The sequence below is a fragment of the Onychomys torridus genome, chromosome 16, assembly GCF_903995425.1.
Source record: "Onychomys torridus chromosome 16, mOncTor1.1, whole genome shotgun sequence".
Classification (NCBI taxonomy): domain Eukaryota; kingdom Metazoa; phylum Chordata; class Mammalia; order Rodentia; family Cricetidae; genus Onychomys; species Onychomys torridus.
This window is the reverse complement of record NC_050458.1, coordinates 50,048,311-50,070,137: the sequence shown is the minus strand read 5'-3', so window position 1 is coordinate 50,070,137 and position 21,827 is coordinate 50,048,311. Positions and strand designations below refer to the sequence as shown.

Sequence of the window (21,827 nt, the reverse complement as noted above, 5' to 3'; positions counted from 1 at the left end):
TGCTCTTAACTGCTGAGTTCCAATTTCCCTTCCCCACTGAGACGCTTCAGCACGAAGGAGACATTCAAATGTCCTCTGTGTATCCTGTCCCTGGACTATCTAGTCCCACCAGGGTTATTTCCTAATCATCAGCTCAAGTTGCCTAGACATTATAAACCTTTGTGTCAGTGTGGCCAGGCATGGTTTAGACAGAGCAGTGATCCAAATGACCTCAGGAACACTGTGGGTTCCCAGAGGCTCGGTCCATGTTCCTGAGAATTGAAATAACAAGTGGAATTGCCCAGACTTCCAGCACTGGTGCCTCCAGGAAGATAAACACGGTTGTTGGCCCAAGTCTTGGTGAGGGTCAGGGACCAGGACAAGAAGCACTGCACGTGAGTGCCTGAGACAAGATCAGAGAGCAAGTACAAAGTGGGAGCCTGGTGCCCAGGTCCGGCCCAGCCCATCATTAATGCTGACTGGTATTTGCTCACAGATACATTCAGCTGGCCTGGATCTGGTCTTACATGGAGCTCTGGGGGCAAGAGAAGCTTTGAAATGGCCTTAGGGGAGATTTGCAGTCCTCTAGCTCTTGGAAGATCTTAGAGCTAGCAGAAGCCCCATTTGGAGAGAGTGTGTAACTGGAAGTCTGTCAGGAAGAGCCAAAAGCTTATTTTCTCCCTGTGAGGAATGGTGGTCAGCCACGCCCACAGACACAATGGAATATACCAATCACCCCCACAAGCACAATGGGATATACCAGTCATCCCCACAGACACAATGGGATACACCAATCACCCCCACGGATACAATGGGATACACCAATCACCCCCATAGATACATTGAAACTCGTCAGCTACCCCTGTGGATACACTGGAACACACCAGCAACCCCCATAGACACACAAGGCCACACCAGACACCCCCACAAACACACTGGGACACACCAGCCACCCTCAAGGACACACACCAGGCCACACACAAACCCTGAGGCTCATGTCTTTACCAAGGGGGTCTTCCTTCTTTGAACAAAACTGCAATCCACCTCTTAAGTGCCCCCAGGCAGGCTGTCAGCTGCTTCTGGGGAGAATTTATTGTACATTTATTTCTGTGTCCCTCTACAGCAGCCATCAACTGGAAACACACAGAGCCTGATTGATTAAAAAAAAAAAAAAGTACCAAATGTCAACCCTCATTCAGTCTTGGTGAGAACTGGCCACCTTTTAGCTTTCAGATGGACTGAGGCTTTCAAACCCTTTCCTTGGTCCTTAACAAGGCCTGGCCCACACGCAGGGAAAAGGAACAAGATTCAGCCTTTGCATTAAAAAAAAAAAAAAAGCAAGGATTCAACCACAGAGCTGAGCAGTTGGACTTAATGTTTAAACACCATAGTATATCAGCTGGACGTACTGATGTGGCTCAGCTTAATTCACGTGGTCTTACAAATCAATATGAAACATCAAGAGATGCCTGAGGGATATAGACAGGCACCTGGCAGTCACTGGCACAAGGACTTGGCCAGGGGGAGGGGTGCACCCCTGGCTGTGCTGCAAACCAGCCCTTCAGAACCAGTACTCGGAGACGAAGATGTGCACGTTGACGACGTTCCGGTGGGAGACCACGCCCCCCAACACATAGTTCATCTCCAGCCTCAGGACGGCATAAAATGGGCCCACGATGGGCCGCACTTGGCGCACGACACCTAGGGAGAGAGCAGAAGGCAAGTTGCTGGATGTCAGCAGGCACAGAGCAACATGGGTATCTGAAGAAGGGGTTTCCTCGTGAACTTCCAGACTAGAGGGGGTAGCCCAAGGGAGATGCCTGAATCGCCAGGGTAACCATTCCCCTCCACCTGGTCACTCTGGATTGTTTCCCATCACTAGGGACATGTGACAGTGAACTCACTACCTGATTTCTGTCACACACAGCTTGGAATGTGTGGGAAGCAGTGAGTCTGGGCTTTGGAGATCAGCAGGTCTGGGCAGGGTCAACTCTCCTGCCCTGGTGGAGCCTGGGTTTCCTGCTCTACCACCATTTATCCGACAGGGATTTAAAGGCCCTGGAAAAGACTTAGCATGGAGTTGAGGCCCAACATACCCTTCTCTCCTCCCCTCCTTCCTCTTAAAACCTAGGTGGGACCACTGGGAAGGAAAAAAAAGGAGTAGTTCATCCCTGGGACATCTAAAGATTACAAAAGATGAGTCCTCAACCCCCTTCTCCAGGAGGAGCAGTCCCAAGTTCCTACAAGACAGGTCCTTGGACCTCTTGCAACACATAGTCCAGATACCCCAGCACATCATCTGCCAACACTTGACCCACAGGGATTCAGGAATAGCCCTCCCTCCAGAATGATTTATACACACACACTCCTCCACAGGCACTGGGGCCCATGTACAACATCCAGAATCACCAACAGAGCCCTGACTTCAAAGTTAGTGAAGGGTCCAGGGTTAAAATCAGGAAGTATTGTGCTCCAGGGGAAGCCTTTGCATTATCCCACAGGGGCAAAGGTGGAGATAAGGAAGACTGTGGGAATCAGGGCAGGCTCCTCAGAGGAGGGGTCCTTCCTGCAGAAGAAGCAATGTGAGCCAAGCCTATCGGTCCTTCCCAGTACCTCAGGCACACCATTGCAGAGAACAAGAGCTCTGACGTCTTTGTCCCACAGGGTCTGATATCAGGACTCAAAGCATATGGATGAAGGTCTATGCCTCAAAATGCTTAGCAACCAGCTCTCTGTTTATATGCTGCTCTCAGAGCCAATGTGAGCTCTGGAACACCTGTTTGGATGTCCTGTGAAAAGTGAGCATGGCTTAGCAGGGAAAATGTTTGCTGCAGAAGTCCGGCAACCTCAGTTGGATCCCTGAAACCCACAATGGGAGGACAGAACAGATTTTTGGAAGTTGTTCTCTGACCCCTGCATGGGTGTTGTGGCATGCAGCACATGCACACCCAAACACAAACACACACGCAGATAATTAAAAAAGTTTCAAAGCGAGCATACAGTGTGTAGCGTCACAACTATGTATGGAGAAACAGCCACCAGCTGATTCCAGGCTGGTTTCTGGAAATGTGACTGCCACAGGCTTAAGAACTATGCAAGAGGCAGCCTGCCCCGAGCTGTCGGTGTCCAGTGGGCAGCAGAGGCCTGAGGGAGAACTGAGGACCATTTTGGCTTCTGTCACTGTGGCTAGTTCCTGACAGGGACCATCAAGTTCATGCCCAGAAGGAGATGTTGGGCACCAGACCCTTCCTTTTACTATTCTGGGCCTCTGTTGCGGCAGCCATGGTGGAATTCTAGGCTTCTCCCTAAGCAAACCTGGTTTCAGCTTGGGAAGAGGGCAACACAGACCTCCATAGGCAGTCAGGACCCCGTTCTCATCCCCACCAGGCTATAACATTGCATCCTTGTTCCTCTGAAGGCCTATAAACAAATACGGCTCCTGTCAAAAGCTTAACCCTTTGTCTGCCAATGGGCCCCATAGCCAGAGCACTCCTGTCACCCCTCCCTGGGCTAGGTCTGCCTGTCAGGTTGGATGGGATCATAGTGCTGAGCCTATAATATTCCCAGCATGAATCCATGCATGACACTGCTCCACTACCTAGGTTCCAGGCCAACGGGGTGTCTACCAGGCACTGTGGCTTTAGCCACCAGAGAGTCCTTTTCACTCTGCCCATGGCTAAGAAGCCGCTGCTCAAAGAAGAGCCTGAGAGGCCAATGAGCCCGTGACCCATTATAGGGGCATCATAAACGTCTGCAAGCTCAGCTCAGATCCTGTTTTGTCGTTACTAAGAAATATTTAAATATATTTTTATAGGGACTGGAGAGATGGCTCAGTGGTTAAGAGTGTATACTCTTCTTGCAGAGGACTCAAGTTCAATTCCCAGCACCCACACTGCATTGCTCACAACAGCCCACAACTCCAGGTTCAGAGGAACCAAAGCCTCTTCTGAACTCCTGTACACATATCCACACACAGACTTATGCATATACACAAAATTTTTAAAATAAAAAATTATATAATATTGATATTTTATGTAATTTATATATTTTGTTCAAAATATAATTTAGATAAAGATACACTGTTGATTGTCTATAATGACATGTAAGATTTCAACATGGACATCATAAAATCTTATCTTTTTGTGGGAGCGGGGTTTGCAACAGAGTCTTCTGTAACCCAGGCTAGCTTCAAACAAACTATGTAGTGGAGGATGACCCAAAGTTCCTGATCCTCTGGACACCACTTTTGAGGATTATAGGCATGTACCACCATGCCAAATGTGAATAAGCTTGTAAATGATAAGGGTCATATTATATTTACATGTTGGCATAATATTTACTTGTTGATCATACCATTACATTGACATGTTGACATGCATGTCAATCTATCTTATTTGAGTGAGCATTCCTGGATACTCATGGGACTCTTCACGGGTCTACAGTTCAGATACACAGTCCTGTCTGGGCATGTGATAGGTGCCTAACATCCAACTACATAAGAATGTAGAGAGGGCTGGTGAGAGGACCAGGCGGGTAAAGCTCTTGCCATACAAGCTTTGGTCATCCAAGTTTGATGCCAGGGACCCATGGTAGAGTGGGTAAACAGACTCCTGAACGCTGTCCTTTGTGCATCCACATGTGTGCATGCATGCATGCACGCACACTAGATAAAATACAATTTTAAAAAAAGAATGTAGAGAATTCAACGGTGGTTGTGGAGGGCGGGTCTGAGTCGGCAGAGGTAAGAGAACTCCGGTATGGGCACATCGACTGAGTGTGACCAACCTGGGTTAGAAGAGTGACTTCATGGCCTTGAGACTCACTGTCCCTTTCTGTGGACAGAGGGAAACCAGCAATCTTCAAAATCGGAAACTGAACAAGCTGGTGGCACAGGCCTGCAGTCTCAACTACTTGGGAGGTGAAAGCCGGAGGGTCAAACGTTCAAGGCCTCCTTGGGCTAAAGTGTGGGTTCAAGGCCAACTTGGGAACTTAATAAGAGACTGTTTCCAAACAAAGTTTTAGGAAAATGTAGCTCAGCGGCAGAGCACTTCCCAGCAAGTGTGAAGGTTAGCTCCCAGCAACACACACACACACACACACACACACACACACACACACACACACACACACTCATTAAGGAAGGACAAATAATATTTCAATGAGATTTCTGTGCTCCAATGGGTAGAAAATGTTTGCCTCTAAACCCACCATATGGGGAAATCCATCACGGGTCATTTCTGTCATAGCTGAAGATGAGAACTCCATACTGTTGGCTACTGTTTGGTGTGTAAATGCCACACAGTGGGACAAGGCATCAATGCACAGACTGCCTCAGGGAAAAGTGGACTTCAGGGCCTCCAGGTGCCAGGCCACATCCCAGACATGAGTCACTTTCAGAGCCTGCTCAGGGTCTTTGCATATAGCAAGAAAAATGACTAAGGGTAGCCCATGATGCTGGCTGGTATGGGTGCAGACCCGAGGAATGTGTTCCTTCCTGCTTGTCCAGAATCTTCTGTTTTTTGCCCCTTTGACCTGAAGTCTGGTGGTACCTCCAACTAGCCACAGTCTCAATCGGCCCAGAGCTATCTTTCCCACACTAGACCCCTCAGAGGGCCTGGCTAGCATCCTTCCAGCCCAGCCACACATTCCTGCACCTCTGTTTCCAGAGAACAGTTTCCCTCTATCTCACTAGTTCAAGCATGACCTTTGCCCTCTTGCCCTCACCTTGACTGAAACCAGGCCACAGTGTTTCATGAAAGATGACATAAATAACCCAGTTGTTCCTCAGTACCTGGCACTCAACAGAGGCCAAGTAAATGGCTGGTTCTGGTGCCAACTCTTTATTTATATCTTCCTATCAGCTGCCATCTTTTCACTCACCCATCATCCATCTGTGCACCTACTTACCCACCAGTCAGTTGATCTATCCAGGGCCTATCCAACTATCTATCATCCACCCATCCACCCATCTATCCATCCATCCATCCATCCATCCATCTATCCATCCAACCATCCATCATCCACCCATCCATCTATCCAATCTATTCATCCATCTATTCATCCACCCATCCATCCATCCATCCATCCATCCATCCATCCATCATCCACCCATCCATCCATCTATCCAATCCATTCATCCATCTATTCATCCACCCATCCATCATCATCCATCCATCCACCCATCCATCCATCCATCCCACTGGCCCACTCATCCATTTATCTAACCCATCTATCTCATCCATTCTTCCAGCCATCCTTCCATCTACCCATCTATCTAATAGAGGTCAATCTACACAGGGAGAGTTGAGGAAGGTTCTACAGATGTACTGATATTTAAATTGGGTACAGAGGTACTGATATTTAAAGGGGCCCAGAGAGCAGGAAGGACATGTGTTCTCAACTCTAATGTTCCACCTGCCCAGTTCAGAGCATGTTCTAGCTAGCCTCCTATCAGAGCAGAGACTGCACAGTGCCCATGCCTGCTCCACCGTCCCCAGGGCTTAGGTGGGCACCTGGCAGGAGTTCAGCCATAACCACTGAGGGAGATGAAGGAGAGTGGGAGGAGAGGAAATCAGTTATTGAGTCTACCCATCTAAGAGCTCATCACTGTTTGACCTCACAGGCAGCATTTCATTCTGTTTGTTTTCAAGATAGGGTTTCTCTGTGTAGCCCTGGCTGTCCTGGAACTCACTCTAGACCAGGTTGGCCTCGAACTCAGAGATCCCCTGCCTCTGCCTCCCAATTGTTGGGATTAAAGGTGTGTGCCATCACCACCCAGCTAGCATTTCACTCTGTATGATCTGTCTAAAACTCCTGTAAGCACTTTTTGAGAGCAATTAGTCTCTTCTTTTGTGGGGCCCACAGGCTATTGTGGGCTGTGTCACCCCCTGGGAGTCATGAATTTGGCTTGTAAATTCTGGGGGCACTCTCTACAGTTTCTAACTCCCGTTCAGCTGAGTTCAGCTCCCTTCTGTCCCACGGTCCCATCACCTTCCCATGAGGTCCACTATGACCATCTTTTAACACTGCACTCATTTCACGTGACTCTGTTCTGTATTTGCTTTCCTATAGCACTCGATGAAGGAGGCTAGGCTCTCCCATTGAAATGCTTTCCTGCAATGCACAATGAGAGACCTTGGAGCAGCTAGCCCTAAATGAGCTGTCTTTATCAACTCCCTCCCATCAAGGATCCAGGCAAAAGAGAAGACAGAGAGATTGTGGTGAGTAACTCCAAGAAAACAGCATCATCCAGACACAACAAGGCTGATGCAGGTATGAATTCACAGAGGCTGTGACAGCACACACAAGACCTGTACAGATACAAAGCAGCCAAATTCTAGCATTGAGAGGGGGAGTGGCTATGAACACCCCTCATCAAGAACCCATTTGCAACTAATACTTCTGGGAAAGGGAAAATCAGTTTTCTCCAATAGAATGTCACTGAGTATATCAACTACTATATCCAGGACAGGCTTCATGCTCAGGAGTAGCTGACCCACACAAAACAGACTCTCTCTCCCTCTCCCTCCCCCCCCCCCTTCTCTCTCTCTGTGTGTTGTTGTTGTTGTTGTTATGGTTTGATTTTTTTTTAGAGAGACACACACACATACACAAAAGAACATGAAGTTGATGGGTAGGGAGGTGGGGGAGAGAATCTGGGAGGAGTTGGGGAAGAGTAAAGTATATGATCAAAATACATTATTCAAAATATTTTTTTAATGAAAAAACAAACAAACAACAAATATTTGCCCTGCAAGCATTTAGGAGCCATGGAAAGCTTTGGAAAAGGGTGTCTTTGTTTGACTAACGACTTGTAGCAGCAAGTGGCCCATTTCCATCTAGCCTGACATTTGGTGGGGTATTTCCACCTTTTCAAAGGCTCTGGAACAAAACCAAAGTGGGGCTGGGCAGGTGGTTCACTGGTAAAGCTCACTAGGAGGAGCTGAGTTAGAATCCTTAGCACCCACAGAAAAAGCCAGGTATGGTGACATACATCTGTAACCTAGTAATGGCAAGATGAGGGGCAGACAGGCGGACCTCTGGAGCTCAATGGCCAGCCAACCTAGCCTATTCTGCAAAGCTCCAGGACAAAATTCCTATTTCAAACAAAAGGTAGAAGGTGCCTCTGACTTCCACATGTGCACTGTGCATGCATGTACTTGTACATCATGCACGCATGTACCTGTATTCACAAGTGTACCCTCACACACCTGAACATGTATGCACACAGGTGTGCATACACACACACACACACACACACACACACACACATGGGTGGGGTGCTGAATTCAATAGCTTTAACCTTCCAAATCTTCATCTCAGGCATTTCTGCTCCAGGTCCCAAGCACTGGTGGTATTCCTCCTCAGCATGTCTGCACCTCTTAGAGATATAATTAAGCCTGTTTTTTCCCCCATTGAAAAAATGTAGCCCCCTGGGGCAGTTCACCTTCACATCTCAGTTCTGCTGTGTAACCTGAAGCTGATGTTCTGGGATCCTTGATGCTGAACACAAAGTAGACGGGTCCGGTAGGGGACGTCTGTCTCTTGGGGCTGGTAGTCTACACACTTAGCCCCAGAGCCCATCTGACCTCCTTCCAAGTACTGTATTCAGTTGTCTATCAACTGTTTGAAAAGACATAAACTCGTCTGGGCTCTCTGTCCACCTGACTGGCTTTCAGACATTTGGTCCAGATATCTAGGTTCCTGGGCTGGCTCTGCGCTGACCGGTTGTGTGACCTCACGCAAGGCCTCATGTGGTCTTCAGTTCCGCTTCTAACACGAAAGTGCTGTGACTTGAACTGACAGAGTGTAATGGAGTGGACAGGGCTGTCAGAGTTTCTCAGCGGACAAGATTATGATTCCAGACATGGTGTGCGAAGCTAGAGCCACGGAATAGACAGCGGCTTGAGTGGAGAAAGAGAGAGGTGACAGTCTGAAAGCTACATGTCACCACCATGCAGAGCATAAGAAACTATCACTAGCTGAAGTCAGACTAGGGGGTAGGGTGCATTTTCCTCCTTGCGACCAGTCTCCCTGCTGCAGAACAAAGCCAAGGCCCAGGGCAGTTTGTCTCAGCTAGTCCTGCATGCCTGGGTTGTGGGGCTCCTCTGTGCCTGATTTACTCAATGAATGGCTGCTGAATGCATGAACCACACCGTCAAGCATCGGGTGTAACTTAGAAAGTTGGAAAGTATTACCACAAGTGGAAGTATTGGGAAATAATGACCAACAGCGCAAAGCATTGGCATTTCAGATGGGGACCACCTAGGAGGAGAGTTGGGCTCATTGGCTGACCTCAGTGGCCACCATCACCCACTCTCCACCCACCCCCCCATGTCAGACACCTGGAAAGAAGCAGTCACCAGATCTCAGCGAACCTCCCAGGATCAGAACCACAGGCTGGGACAGAGAGCCTGAGCCAAGCATGGAGGAAAAGTCAAGGAAGGAGAGCTGTTGGCTTAGGCTGCGCACTCCCATGCAGAACACCGGGACCAGAAATGATGGGAATTTGGGGATGTTTGCAATACACATGTCCTGTTCATCTGTTTCATATTCACCTTCTACACACAGTCAGGCATGCAACATCCTTCAGAATGCTGCAGGTGAAGCAAGACTTTCACCATGTGGGATACTCTTCCCATGGCCTTAGACACTCATCAAGTTTCAGCTTTTGGAGCATTTTGGATTGGGTGGAAGTCAGGAATGCTTGACTTGAATCTACACAGCCAGTGTGCAGATGGGTTGGAAAAGAGGCCACAGGGCAAGGGTGGGGAAGACTCCATGTGACCAAGCTGAATTTGGTCCCCACCACTGAGCTGTGAGGATGATCATCATTTATCCACGAGGAAGGAGGAGCCGAAAACAAAGCTGAGGGTAAGATGTCCTAAATTCCAACTACCAGGGCCAGGGATCCCAGTCCATGGTAGGACTGGTCCCAAAGCTTAGCTGTCTGTCACCTCATAGCATGACACAACACATGGATGGTTCCGTTGTATACTGCCCGGCCTGACTCAAAAATACTCCAGCAAGGGGTTGGGGAGATGGCTCAGTAGTTAAGAGCACTTGCTGCTCTTGTGGAGGATTGGGATTTGGTTTCCAGAATCCATAGCGTGGCTCACAACCATCAATAACTCTAGTGCCAAGACATCTAACACCCTTTTCTGACCTCTGTTGACACCAAGCACACACACAGCGCACACACATATAGGTAAGCAAAACACTCAACCACATAAATAAATTAAATAATCCTTTAAAAAAAAAAAAACACCCTTCAGCGAACTGGGCAGAAGTTTCTGGAATCCTAGAGCCATCACACCAGGAATTAGGGCTGTGTCTGAACTCCCCACCCTGCCTTTCCTGCCTGCCCGAGAAACCCCATAATGGCCGGAAAGGAAGGAGGACAGGTGTCTAGGCTGCATATTTAAAATACCAAATGTCACTCAACATGTTTCAGCAAAACTCATCAGCCGTATTTTGGGATTATTATAAATGTACTCCGCCCCAAGTCTCCTGTGAGCAAAAGCAGATACATCAAGCAGACACCTGCAGGCAGCCAAGTGGAGGAGGAAAGCCCAGGGCACAGCTACCCTGGGGAGAAACCAAGAGAAACGTGAAGAGCTCCAGCTAGGGTCTACACCTCCCCGACCCACGTCTGGGACAGGGACCCAGCATTTTCTGCAACACTCGGCCCCCATACAGCTCACACACTCAGTACTGCTGGTAGTGGCTGGGAACAGTACTATCGTTTTCTGTGGTTTGTTGGGGGAGGAAATAAAGCCCAGGGTGGCTGAGTGGGTCGCTAAAGATCACACAGCCAGGAAGAGGCAATCCAAGACTCTAACCGGAACCCGGGCCGCTGCTCCTTCCCCTTGTGCCACGTGGCTTTAACATAAGAAAGGAAAGGAAGGTTTGGGCAATGTTCTGGCAAGATGCGCCATCCGAACGAACAAAGCTCCTACTTACACTGAGTCGGTAAAAAGTGTAACTGTGACAGGATGGGCAGGACATTGTCTTTTCTTTTCCTGTGTCCCTGCCTTGACTCTAGCCTCACTTACCCATCTGCAGGGTCCTTCCAGCCCCAGCCCCATACACAACTATGTACAGATGGCCCCAAACGCACAATTTAAACCCCAGCATACCAAACCCTAACCTGATACCTCCTAAACCTCTCTCCTTCCTCTCTGTGGTGCTCACTCTTCACACTCAATGTGATTGATCTAGAATCACCTAGGAGACTTGAGGAGCACATCTCTAGATCTCCCAGAGGATGAACTGGGGTGGGGTAGGGCCATCCATGGGACAGGGGCCTAGACAGTATAAAAGGAGAAAAGGCAGCCGAGCACTGGCATTCCCTGCCCAGCCCTGCTTCCTAGCGGCCATGATGTGAGCTAACCTACCATGCCCTCTCTGTCACGGTGACCCCATGCCCTTGAGAACTTTAGGCTGAAAGGAACCCTCTTGTTTCTCTTAAGGATTTTGTCATGATGATGAGAACACCCTATTCCCAAGCCCTACCCGGCCCCCCAGAGCCAGGAACTCAGAGCAGTTCTCAGCTGACTGTGGGAGCCTTCCGGCCTCAGGGTCCCCCACCACCAAAGTTCTCTTCTCACCAGACTTCTCTCCTCCACACAGGCCCTGAGCCAGGCCCCATCCTTTCCACTCGGGCAGCCTCTTCATCCTCACCTTCTAGAAGGTGAGTCTGATAGGGTCCTCTGGTGTTCTGGGCACCTGATGGGTGCAAGGGCCTGGTACCTCCTAGTAGGTGTGTGTGTGTGTGTGTGTGTGTGTGTGTGTGTGTGTGTGTGTGTGTGTGGTGTGTAGACAAGTACATATGTGTGTATGTTCAAAACACAAAGAGGGGGGCAAAAGGAGCATCACACCAATCGCCCCCTCATCATCGATGAGAAAGGCACACAAACCCTCATCCGCTGCTGCTTGTTTCTCCTCATCCCCACTGTTATGTTCTGGCTGCTGGTCCCAGGACTATGGATCCAGGTCCTAGTGGCCCCTCCAATGGGTCTGTCCTGGCTCCATGGAAACAGCCTTATTGAGGACACCAAGGCCTCAATATTGCCAACAACAACAGTGAATCCCTGGTCCTCATCTAGCCTGATTGTCAGCGGTACAACTTAGCAGCCCTGCCTGGGTCCCAGACCTTTCCTGTCACCCTTGCCAGCTATTCCTTGTCTCTGCGACCTGTGATTATCTTGGCTTATATTCAGTCTGCGCCTTTCTCTGTCTTTCCTCTTCCCATGCCAATGAGCTCATCCACTCTCGAGGCCCTAACTAGTTTCTCTTTTGGAAAGATCCAGCCCATGATTCCAGCCACATCTCTGGGGGTGTTTGACAAGCCCCTTAAACTCAAGGACTGAATGAAAGGCTCATAACCTTTCATTATACTCTCATTATACCAGGGTTCCCAGGTCTCACATCTGACCTTGTTCAGAGACTGTACAAGAGTCCGATCCCTGAACTGTGCTCACATAGCCTGTCTGTAGCCCTGCCTGCTGGCTCTTCTGTCATCTACCTATGGGCATCATGGGGTCTCACCCTGGGATGGGTAAGGGGAGCATATGGCTCCTTTGCCATCACTGATCCTTCATACGCTCTCACTGATGCTGTGAAAGACACCTGCTCAAGACCAGTGCTTTTCATCTTTTCAGAGGGACATGCTGGCAGCTTGCAGTCCCCAAGTACTTAGACACATGTCCACAGGGAACGAGTGAGCACCAAGGATGACCTCTCCAGACACTTGACAGGCCAGTCTTCCCGTCTAATCTTTTTTGTTTGGTTGGTTTTTGTTTTTGTTTTCCAAGACAAGGTTTCTCTGCATTACAACTTTGGCTAGTCTTGAACTCACAGAGATCTGCCTGCCTCTGCTTCCTGAGTGCTGGGATTAAAGGCGTGCGCCGCCGCCGCCGCCGCCGCCGCCGCCGCCGCCGCCACCTGGTCTAATCTCAATGGTCACCACGGCCCAGGAGTGAGGCTGGTATCAGACTGCTCCATCCTTCTTAGGGACCCAGACAGTTCTACCCACAGTTTCAACTCCCTGGCTCTTGTAACTGGGTGATGGCATATTTGGTGCTTAGCTTGGGTGGAACATCCCATCATATCTGTTCCTTTTTTAGGGTGGTGGCTGCAGGGGCTGCTGGCCACCAGCTAGGCTAGGCTATGGTCCTAAAGTTGGGTCCCAGAGCTGCCTTGTCAGGGATTGCCATAATTGGGTAAGTGCTCTGGCCACAGCAGGGCTCCAGGGGTCACCTGGAGCCACCTAGGCAAGGGCAGGGGCTCCTGGCTGTTGCTTATGGACCTTAAGCATCACTTTAGTAGGCTCCAAGCAGAGGTCACGCCCCCATTGAGATCCCCCACCCCCTCATGCCTGTGGGTTGGGGGAGTGTATGTCTCAGGTGTGGGAAGCCTTTGAGCTCCCCGTCTGTGAGCTTGTGGGGAGGGGTGGACCATCTCCTAGGGTGCTCTGAGAATCCTTAGGCTGTCAGGTACATCTCATCTTTGCTCCATGGGGCCCCAACACAGGGAGCACAAAAAGTGTCTGTCCTTTTCTTACCCTTCTGTCTAGTCCCCTTGAGAGATGTGCTCCCCCCCAAACCCCCCCCCCCCCCCCCTGCACCTCCTGCCAGCCTCGTGGCCGTCAAGCCCTGGCCCATCCCAGACTGAGGAGGAGGAGGCTGGGCCTCTCACCGGGAAGCTAGTTGGCTGCTGGCCAGGGTGTGGCCCCGGGTGACAGGGCTGTGCCTCCCGGAGAAGAGAAGGTGCCTAATCCCTGGGATTTGCCGTGAAAGCCAGGACAGGGTCAATCACTCGTCACTGGGCAGGGATGGCTGTGCTGTTGTTTTAGGTGGAGTTTCTGAATGTCATTTGCAGTGCCCACTGATCCCAGGCCAAACCTGCCAAATTGGATTTCAGAGCAGGGTCAGTCTCCCATATTTAACCCCTTAGGAGGTAATGGTTTAGAGAGGTAGTTCAGATTCTTCTAGCTGGGCCAACGACGATGACGCGATGCCAGAGAGCCAAGGCAAGCAAGACTTGAAGTCTTGACTCAGTTCAAAAAAGGTGAACGAGGTCAGTGTCTTCATTTCTGGGGCCACTGTGTACAGCTGTACAGGTGTGCCCTGCATATAGACTAGGCTAGGAACGACATAACTGGGCTTTTGTAGTGTGCAACATGTTCGACTGCCCATGGTAGTCTTGGCACATACTACTCTCGCCCTCTTGAGATATGCAGCCAACTCCTGAAAAACAAGTACTTTCAGCTATGGAAACTCAATGGATGCATGCTAGGCAGCATTCTGAAAGCAGGTGAGCAGCTTGCACATGCAGCTGCGTTCCCAGCGATCAGTGCATAGCCTGGCCCAGGGCAGGGTCCCACCCGCCCTTGTGGCATGAGTAAGATAGTTCAAGACCGGCAGGACATGGGAGGCATGTCCCCCATTTTGCTTTAAGCCAGTCCAGACTCACTGGCCCAGGCTATCGACAATCCCGTTAAACAGTTCCCAGGCAGTGAAGTGAACTGGAGTGAACAGGCTTGCACTGTCCCTTTAAACGACTTGTGTGTTGCCACTTAAGGGTGCTCTGAGCTCTCCCCAGAAAGGTCCAAACTGCTTCCCCCAGGGGCTCATTTGTCTTCACAGCCCATGCAGGGCAGACTGCTCTAACCTTATGTTTAAATACACACCCCACCTTGATCCTTATGGTCCCACAGGGCAAGAACTACTATGTTTGTATTCTAAGAAGAAATCAGAGGCCCAAAGAGGTTGTGTAATCAGCACGAAGCTACAAAACCGGAAGCATAGACCCCCCAAATCAAGCCCAGAACAGCTTCTTATCAGGGCCTCTTGGAATCCATTGCAAATGACCCTAAAAAAAAAAAAAAGAGCATCTTAGCCCTTGGTATTTTTCCAATAGCATGCTTCAGTTGATAAACCCTATGCTCAATGCACTCACAGATGAGACTTTGAATGCTGGCTAAAATGAAAAATATTTCTGTGACTTTTAAGAGGTGGCATGACAGCAGGGAATATGGGTCGTGCCTATAATCTTAGCACTTAGGAAGCTAAGACAGGAGGAGAGCCGTCACGAGTTCCAGGCCAGCCTTCAAAGTGAGATTCTATTTCAAAACAACAATAGCAATAAATAAAAAGATGGGGCGTAGGAGTGTTATATGAGTGGGGGTGGTGATACACTCATGCTCAGGTGATGTCAGAAACACGGAATACTTTTTGTGTTAAAGATCAGCATCCATTTTGAATAGCGGCTAGACCATCTCTCAGCAGCAGGGCTCAAGTCCTTGGACACAGACTCCAGTTCTGTACTCCTCCCAAGCCTCAGTGTGGGCCATGCAGGTGGCTCTCCTCTTAAGAGACACTGTCCTAGCCGGGTATTGGTGGCGCACACCTTTAATCCCAGCACTCGGGAGGAGGCAGAGCCAGGTGGATCTTGTGAGTTTTAGGCCAGCCTGGGCTGCAGAGCGAGATCCAGGACAGGCACCAAAATTACACTAAGAAACCCTGTCTTGAAAAAGAGAGAGAGAGAGAGAGAGAGAGAGAGAGAGAGAGAGAGAGAGAGAGAGAGAGAAAGAGAGCGCTTCCTAGAAGACAGACTGCATGCACTGTGCATGGAGGCCTCAGTGATGACCCTTTAGTCACAGAGTGACATCATGGAGGTCATGCCTTTTTGTTCTATACCTACCAGCGCAGCCATGGATCTCAACAAAGCCTCTGGCCCGGACAGCTCTCTCACAGTACTCTTCAGGTTAGGTGAATGTGTGTGTCAGAGGCACTGCCCTGCTTCTGGTCCCACGAGACACCATCTCCTCTCTGGAGTCTGAGGAATCAACTGCACCTGCTCTTCGCTGGCTCAGTTGTGCTGCCTCCTGCGCCCCACCTGACCATGAACCTGGATCGACGTTTTGCCCAGGTAGGCATTTCCAGCCACTCTCAGATCCGCCACCAGAGATCCTGGACTCACAGCACCCGAACCGCCATTGTATTTCTGTAAGCCTCTATGTACCTGGCATGTGAAGGTCTCTCTCACATATCCCTTTCTGGGTCACACTGAAGGGACTGTGCAATCAGAGCATCTCTTTCCTCACCTGACACAGCAACAGTGCCCAAGGCGAGCCAGCCCACCTTTTAGTCCTTCTTACACTCCAACTTTCCCAGCGCAGGGGGCTTACCCAGCCACACCCATGCCTGGAGCTGAGGAGACCACCCTTCTTCTTCTTCCTCTTCTAGGGATACCTAGAAACTGTGCCCCAAAAGCCATCTAGTGGGTGAGGAGCTTGAGGACAACAGAAAACAAGACTTACAGGCCTGACTATCAGCTGACCCTAAGACCCAGACAGATACTTCCCATTCTGTAAATAAGCCATGCCAGCCAGTCCAAATGGTTTTTATCGTCCTCAAGACTGCATCTGGAACTAACGAAGGGGCTCAGTGCACAGGCTGGGTGACAGAGCAGCACCAGTGACTCCAGAGAAAAACTTGGCAAAGTTTCCAAACCCTGTTCCTTCACCTAAGGTACCACCAGGGACACGAGGCCTGACCCTGATGTTATGCTCCTAAATGATATGCCTTCTGCAAGCCAGAGCAGGGAACCAATCACAAATTGAACATCATGTGCATCTGCACACTCAGCCTCCTCCCCATTATCCCCTATACACACCCATAGCTGTTCTTGGTCCCCTACACTGTGTCCTGCTCTCTCTCTCTCGTGCTCGCTCTCTCTCTCTCTCTCTCTCTCTCTCTCTCTCTCTCTCTCTCTCTAAGTCAGACCTTGAGACTAGTCCAGAAATGAGGGTGAAGTGCAGCGGTCACAGCAGCTTTTCCCCAGAGCTGTTTCCAGCTGGGAGGGTCCTGCTCAGCTTTCAAATAACCTCCCTGGATCGTAAGTGACCCCTAGGGGCCACCTGAGTTCCGCACCCCGGAACTGCTCCGGTACTGGGACTCTGTTGCACCCGGCCTGCCAGTCCACAGGCAGATGGAGGCAGGAGGACATGACGCTGAGTATCTTCACAAGCCCTGGTGTAGCACCTGCCAGAGCAGAGATACCTCCCTGGGTCCTAGCCAGGTGGGGAATTGGAATGGCTGCTCCAGAACCTTGTCGCACCCCAGTGAACCTCATCACTTGGTCACAGGGATCTGAGAAGGTCTTCATTCCTAAACGTCAGCTTGGACCTGGAATCCCATGACTATTTAAGGGGACCCAGACCTACCTGCTGCTGGCAAATACCAGCGGGATGGATACCACTGGGTACATACTAGCAAGAAATGGGCTTCATGGTGGCCTCATAAGAGTGGAGTGGGACAGCCCTGGGTCTGACGTGGTCCTTGAACACCTCCCAGCTACGCCTGCCAGCTGTGGTACCTCCTCTGAGAAGCCTGCCTTGTGTGCCCCCTGTCAACATCTGTACCATCACAGCTGTCATGTAGATAACTACTAGGTGATTTGTGAAGCTTCTAAGGGTCCTGTGGGGGATGATGGGGTGCAGGGTCAGGATGGCAAAGTTAGGCTGCACACGCCCCCAAATCGTATCAGCTGAGTATTCTCAGCTCCTCTTGGCTTTGGTGAGGTTTTAGTAGAAATTTTGGCAAAGCCAACCCTCATTCTAGACAGATTTTTTTTCTACTTCTAGAAAAACAGAGTTGAAAAGCTGTGAGTGGGCAGGGTAGAGGGGTGGCCTGGGGCCCAGGCACCCACTAAATCCCAGAGGCCTGGGAACTTGGGCTGACAGTGAGTGGCCCCACACTTGTCATGGCTAGGGCTCCCCATTAGTCACTATTCAACTTCTCCAAGCACCCTGACCGCAGCCTGGGCTCCACAGAGTGAAGTGTGAACCCAGAGCAGGCTGGGGAGGCTCTGTGGTGGCCTGAGCATGCCCCAGGCATTAAATAGAGCATTTCTCCACAGGACGGAGAAGCATTCTTCATGTCTCACTGACAGCTGGAGAGAGAGGAATGCGAAGGGGCTTTGCAGAGGCATCAGCTCCGCCCTGGGCAGCATCTCCCTGATCCCCTAAGACCCAAGGACTACATTAGAGGAAGCCTGGCCCTTTCAGGCTTTTTTTCTGTTCACTCAGACACTTCATCGTCTTGTCATATTCAAGGGCCTGAATGCCACGGCCACAGGGGCTCAAAGGTTCATCTGCTGGTTATTTTTCTGAGACTTCTAAACCTGGAGAACTTTGTCTACGCCAGCACTGGCCATCCATGGGCTCTAGCTCTGGGGAAGCCTAAGATCATGCCAGTTCTGGTCTCCATTGCCAAGTGGCCCTCTCCAGCCCTTCCTCCCTGTCCTTGAGTGGAGATAATTTCTCCATGTTCCAGGGACTGAATGTTAGCTTCTGGTGTGTTGTGGGCTCACTGATCTGTGAGGCTCCTGCGTATGCGAGGAGACTCTGTTTGGGCCTTGCCTCTCTAAGGAAGCCATCTGTAGGGAGTGCCCCCATAGGTTATGGTCTAAACAGGAGGGTATTCAGCAAGCCTGGTGAGCAGGCAGGTGTTCTTGCATGGCCATATATAGGTTCATGCCCCTTGCCAGGGACACAGGAGCCTCCTGAGTATGGAAGGGAGCAGCAGACAGCAGGTCTGCATAGCTTGGAGCCATGCTTCTGTTGATCGTCAAGCCTTAGGGTAACTGTTTAAGGCAGGGCCTTAAGTGAGTACTGCACTGTTCAAAATAAGCCAGAAGACACACCTGGCCCCGAGTTTTGCTGTTACAGTCTTACAAGGTCATTTGACTCTGTTCCCTTCTTTGCCCAAGGGAGATCTTCCTGTTCCATTCCCAGCAGTCATGTTTGCAAGGACTGAACAAGAATGCGGGGGCGAGAATGCGCAGTGGTGGCAAGAAGCCACAAGGGCGAAATCCCATTCCCGGGGTTGCTTCATGCAGGGCCGAAACTCAGGAGAAAATTCCATCCACCAGTGGTCAGGAATGGAGCCAGGCACAGGGTAGCTCATTGGGGGACATCCTCAGGTACCCAGAGAAGAATTAGGCTATCGGCAACCAAAACAATGTTCCGAGCAGAGACCTGAGCCCAGAGGAGAATTCAGAGGGCAGAGCATAGCCACAAACACAGCCAGCCTTGGTCCCTACTCCATCCAACCTGTCCCAGTGGGTGTCCTTCTCCATCTGGTAGGTGATGTGTGTACCAGATGGAACACCCTGCAAACTTGCTGAGGTGTGGAAAAGCCTGGGCCACTCGGTAGGCAGAGCGATGAGCCCAAGGAATTTCCGAGAGCTGGGGGCCCAACCCCATGCCACCCAAGCCTAGAATTCCAAGGATCAGGGCACCCATGACCAAGCGCAGTGAAGGGAATGCTCGTTCCCTGTGGCCTCCGCTGCATTCCATTCCCAGGACACCCACTGTCTGAAGGTTACCTGTGGTCACTCATCACACACCTGGGGCTACTCTATGTCCCCAAGTCACTAAGGAAAGACCCTCACCCCACAATGGCCCTGGTTTCCCCCTTTAGTGGAAGTGGTTGGAAAGGATGAGGCCTCCTGGCTCTAACACAACCCGAATTTTCTGGCCTAGCAGATGGGAAGCCAAAAAGCAGACACACCCAGGGTGGTTCTGTCTGGGGTGCCGCTGCAGTCCACCACGGGTGCTGGTGGTATCAGACTCCATTCTGCCTAACTCCCCAGCTTTGATGACTCCAGAACAGATTTAGCTGAGCCTAGAAGATAGGAAAAGGGTGAGGGCCAGTTCCCAAGAGGAGGGCTGGGAGGGGTCAAGGAGGCCTGCCACAGCCCCTCAGGCACACTCTCTCAGTCTATTGATGGGGCAGTGCTCGCCTCTGGGGGAAAGGTAAGAATGTGTGAGTGCACACGTGCACATTCACTGCAGCGGGGGCCAGTAACTCAAGTGTCCAGAAAGCAAAAGAGATTGCGTGAACTGGAAGGTCCTAGAGTTGTAATCACAGGGGCCTGGGCTGTGTCACACCACAGCAGCAGGTCACTCACAGGGCAGGCACGAGGGGGCTTCTGCAGGCCAGTGCTAGTGGGCTCACTGTCACCCACACTCAAAGCAGGACAAAACTCTAGCACCACCCCCAACCATAGCTGAAGGTGAGGCTTCTGATGGCTGGCAGCCGGGCTGTGTTGCCCTCTCCTTGGAATCTCAGTGAGGGCTGCTGAACCATTAATTGTAATTAACTAATTATCCTTGCTGCCAAACAGCGGAGGAGGCGGCCGGGGGTGGTGAGCCCCCAAATGACTCAGTCGTGTTTACAACATGCAAACCCATTTAAGAGCTTGTAAAGTTGCTATAAATGGCTCTTTGGCAACAGGAGAGTAACGATTCCCTTTTTCTAGCTGCCAGCTTAGCAACTGTCAGGGTTGGGGGGGGACACTAGGGACGGAGGTTCTGAGATCCAACAGCGCCACCTGGGGACCAGGTTATCAAAGGCTCTGCTCCGATCTGAACCTCACAGGCTCCACAGCGTGAGCCTAGAACTCCAGGGAAACGCACAGAGGTCCAGGGGAGAGCGGGGGGGGGGGGGGGGGGGGGGGGGGGGGTTTGGCTCAGTTTCTCAACTGCTTTAAAACGTTCAGAGTGTAAATGTAATTCAGAAATAGTAGATGTGACTGTTTTCACGCTCCATGGATAAAAACAACTTAAAGACAGTTCAGATGAGCTACTGTGACAGAGGTCACGGGGAGGAGTGAGCCCACAGGGTTTTCCAGGTGAACAGGTTGTAATCAAGGCCCACAGATAGCAACGGGAACCACAGCCCCTCTCTACAGAGCAAGTGTGGCTTCCTGTGGCTTCTCTCACATGTCCCCTCCGGGCAGCTCCCACTGACCAAGGCATGCTGCTGGCCCTGGTACACTCAAAACAGCCTTTGAAATTCAGTTACGAGATGCAGGATCTACTTAATCTACCCATTTTGTAAGTGGGGAGACTGAGGCCGACAAGGTTTACAGGAGAGTCAGGGGCATGGCCAGGGTAATGCCAGGCTCCCCAGACTTGGGTAGGAGCTGCTGGCTAGAACCTGGAGACCAGGTAGAGCTGGAGTTGGGAAGGGGACTCCAATGGGAGTGGAGAAGATGCAGAAAGGTTGTCCCCGTACAGATCACATGACCCTGGCCCACGCTTTGGGCTCTGCGGAGGGGCACTCACCCACAGTCATGCTGTCCTCATAGCGTTTGACGATATCAAAGGAATCCCGAAAGTTCCCTTCTGTGATGTCAAAAATGATGTCGGCCTGGTTGGCAGGGTACAGTGGCGTGACAGCCCTCAGAAAGACGATCTCTGCAGCAAGTGAGAGGGTGGCATGGGAAGTTTGCAATGCTGGCCCAGCCCTCCCCTCCCCAGAGACTTGTCCCAACACCTAACATGATAAGGGCTCATTCCTAAGGTGACACCACTAAAACCACCAACACCCTTGTGTGGAAGGGTAGAGAGTCCTGACCATCAAGCCATAACCTATCTTTGTTTGTTTTTTGTTTGTTTGGTTTGGTTTGGTTTTTTCGAGACAGGGTTTCTCTGTGTAGCTTTGGTGCCTGTCCTGAATCTCACTCTGTGGACCAGGCTGGCCTTGAACTCACAGAGATCTGCCTGGCTCTGCCTCCCGAGTGCTGGGATTAAAGGCGTGCGCCACCACTACCTGGCCTATCTTTGTTTTTATCTGTGGGGAAACTGAGAGCTTAAGACAGGAAGAAAGACAGACAGACAGGAAGGAAGGAAGGAAAGGAAGGAAGGAAGGAAGGAAGGAAGGAAGGAAGAAAAAGAAAGAAAGGAAGGAAGGAAGGAAGGAAGGAAGGAAGGAAGGAAGAAAAAGAAAGGAAGGAAGGAAGGAAAGGAAGGAAGGAAGAAAAAGAAAGAAAAG

General features: G+C 50.6%; 1 protein-coding gene across 2 annotated transcripts in view; it reads right to left on the bottom strand.

The window, feature by feature from the left end:
• Window positions 1-860: 860 nt before the first annotated feature.
• The window catches only part of Fbln1 (fibulin 1), an 85,677-nt gene continuing 64,710 nt past the window's right edge, over window positions 861-21,827 (bottom strand). Inside the window, exons 16-17 of one of the 2 annotated variants that reach the window (XM_036208801.1) lie at window positions 21,119-21,250; window positions 861-1,680 (exon numbers count right to left, since the gene is read on the bottom strand). In XM_036208801.1, the coding sequence (XP_036064694.1) occupies window positions 1,541-1,680; window positions 21,119-21,250 (272 nt within the window). In that variant the 3' untranslated portion in view covers window positions 861-1,540. Of the gene's footprint in view, window positions 1,681-14,764; window positions 14,854-21,118; window positions 21,251-21,827 lie in introns of those variants that run through there. The other variant, XM_036208803.1, reaches the window with a different exon arrangement.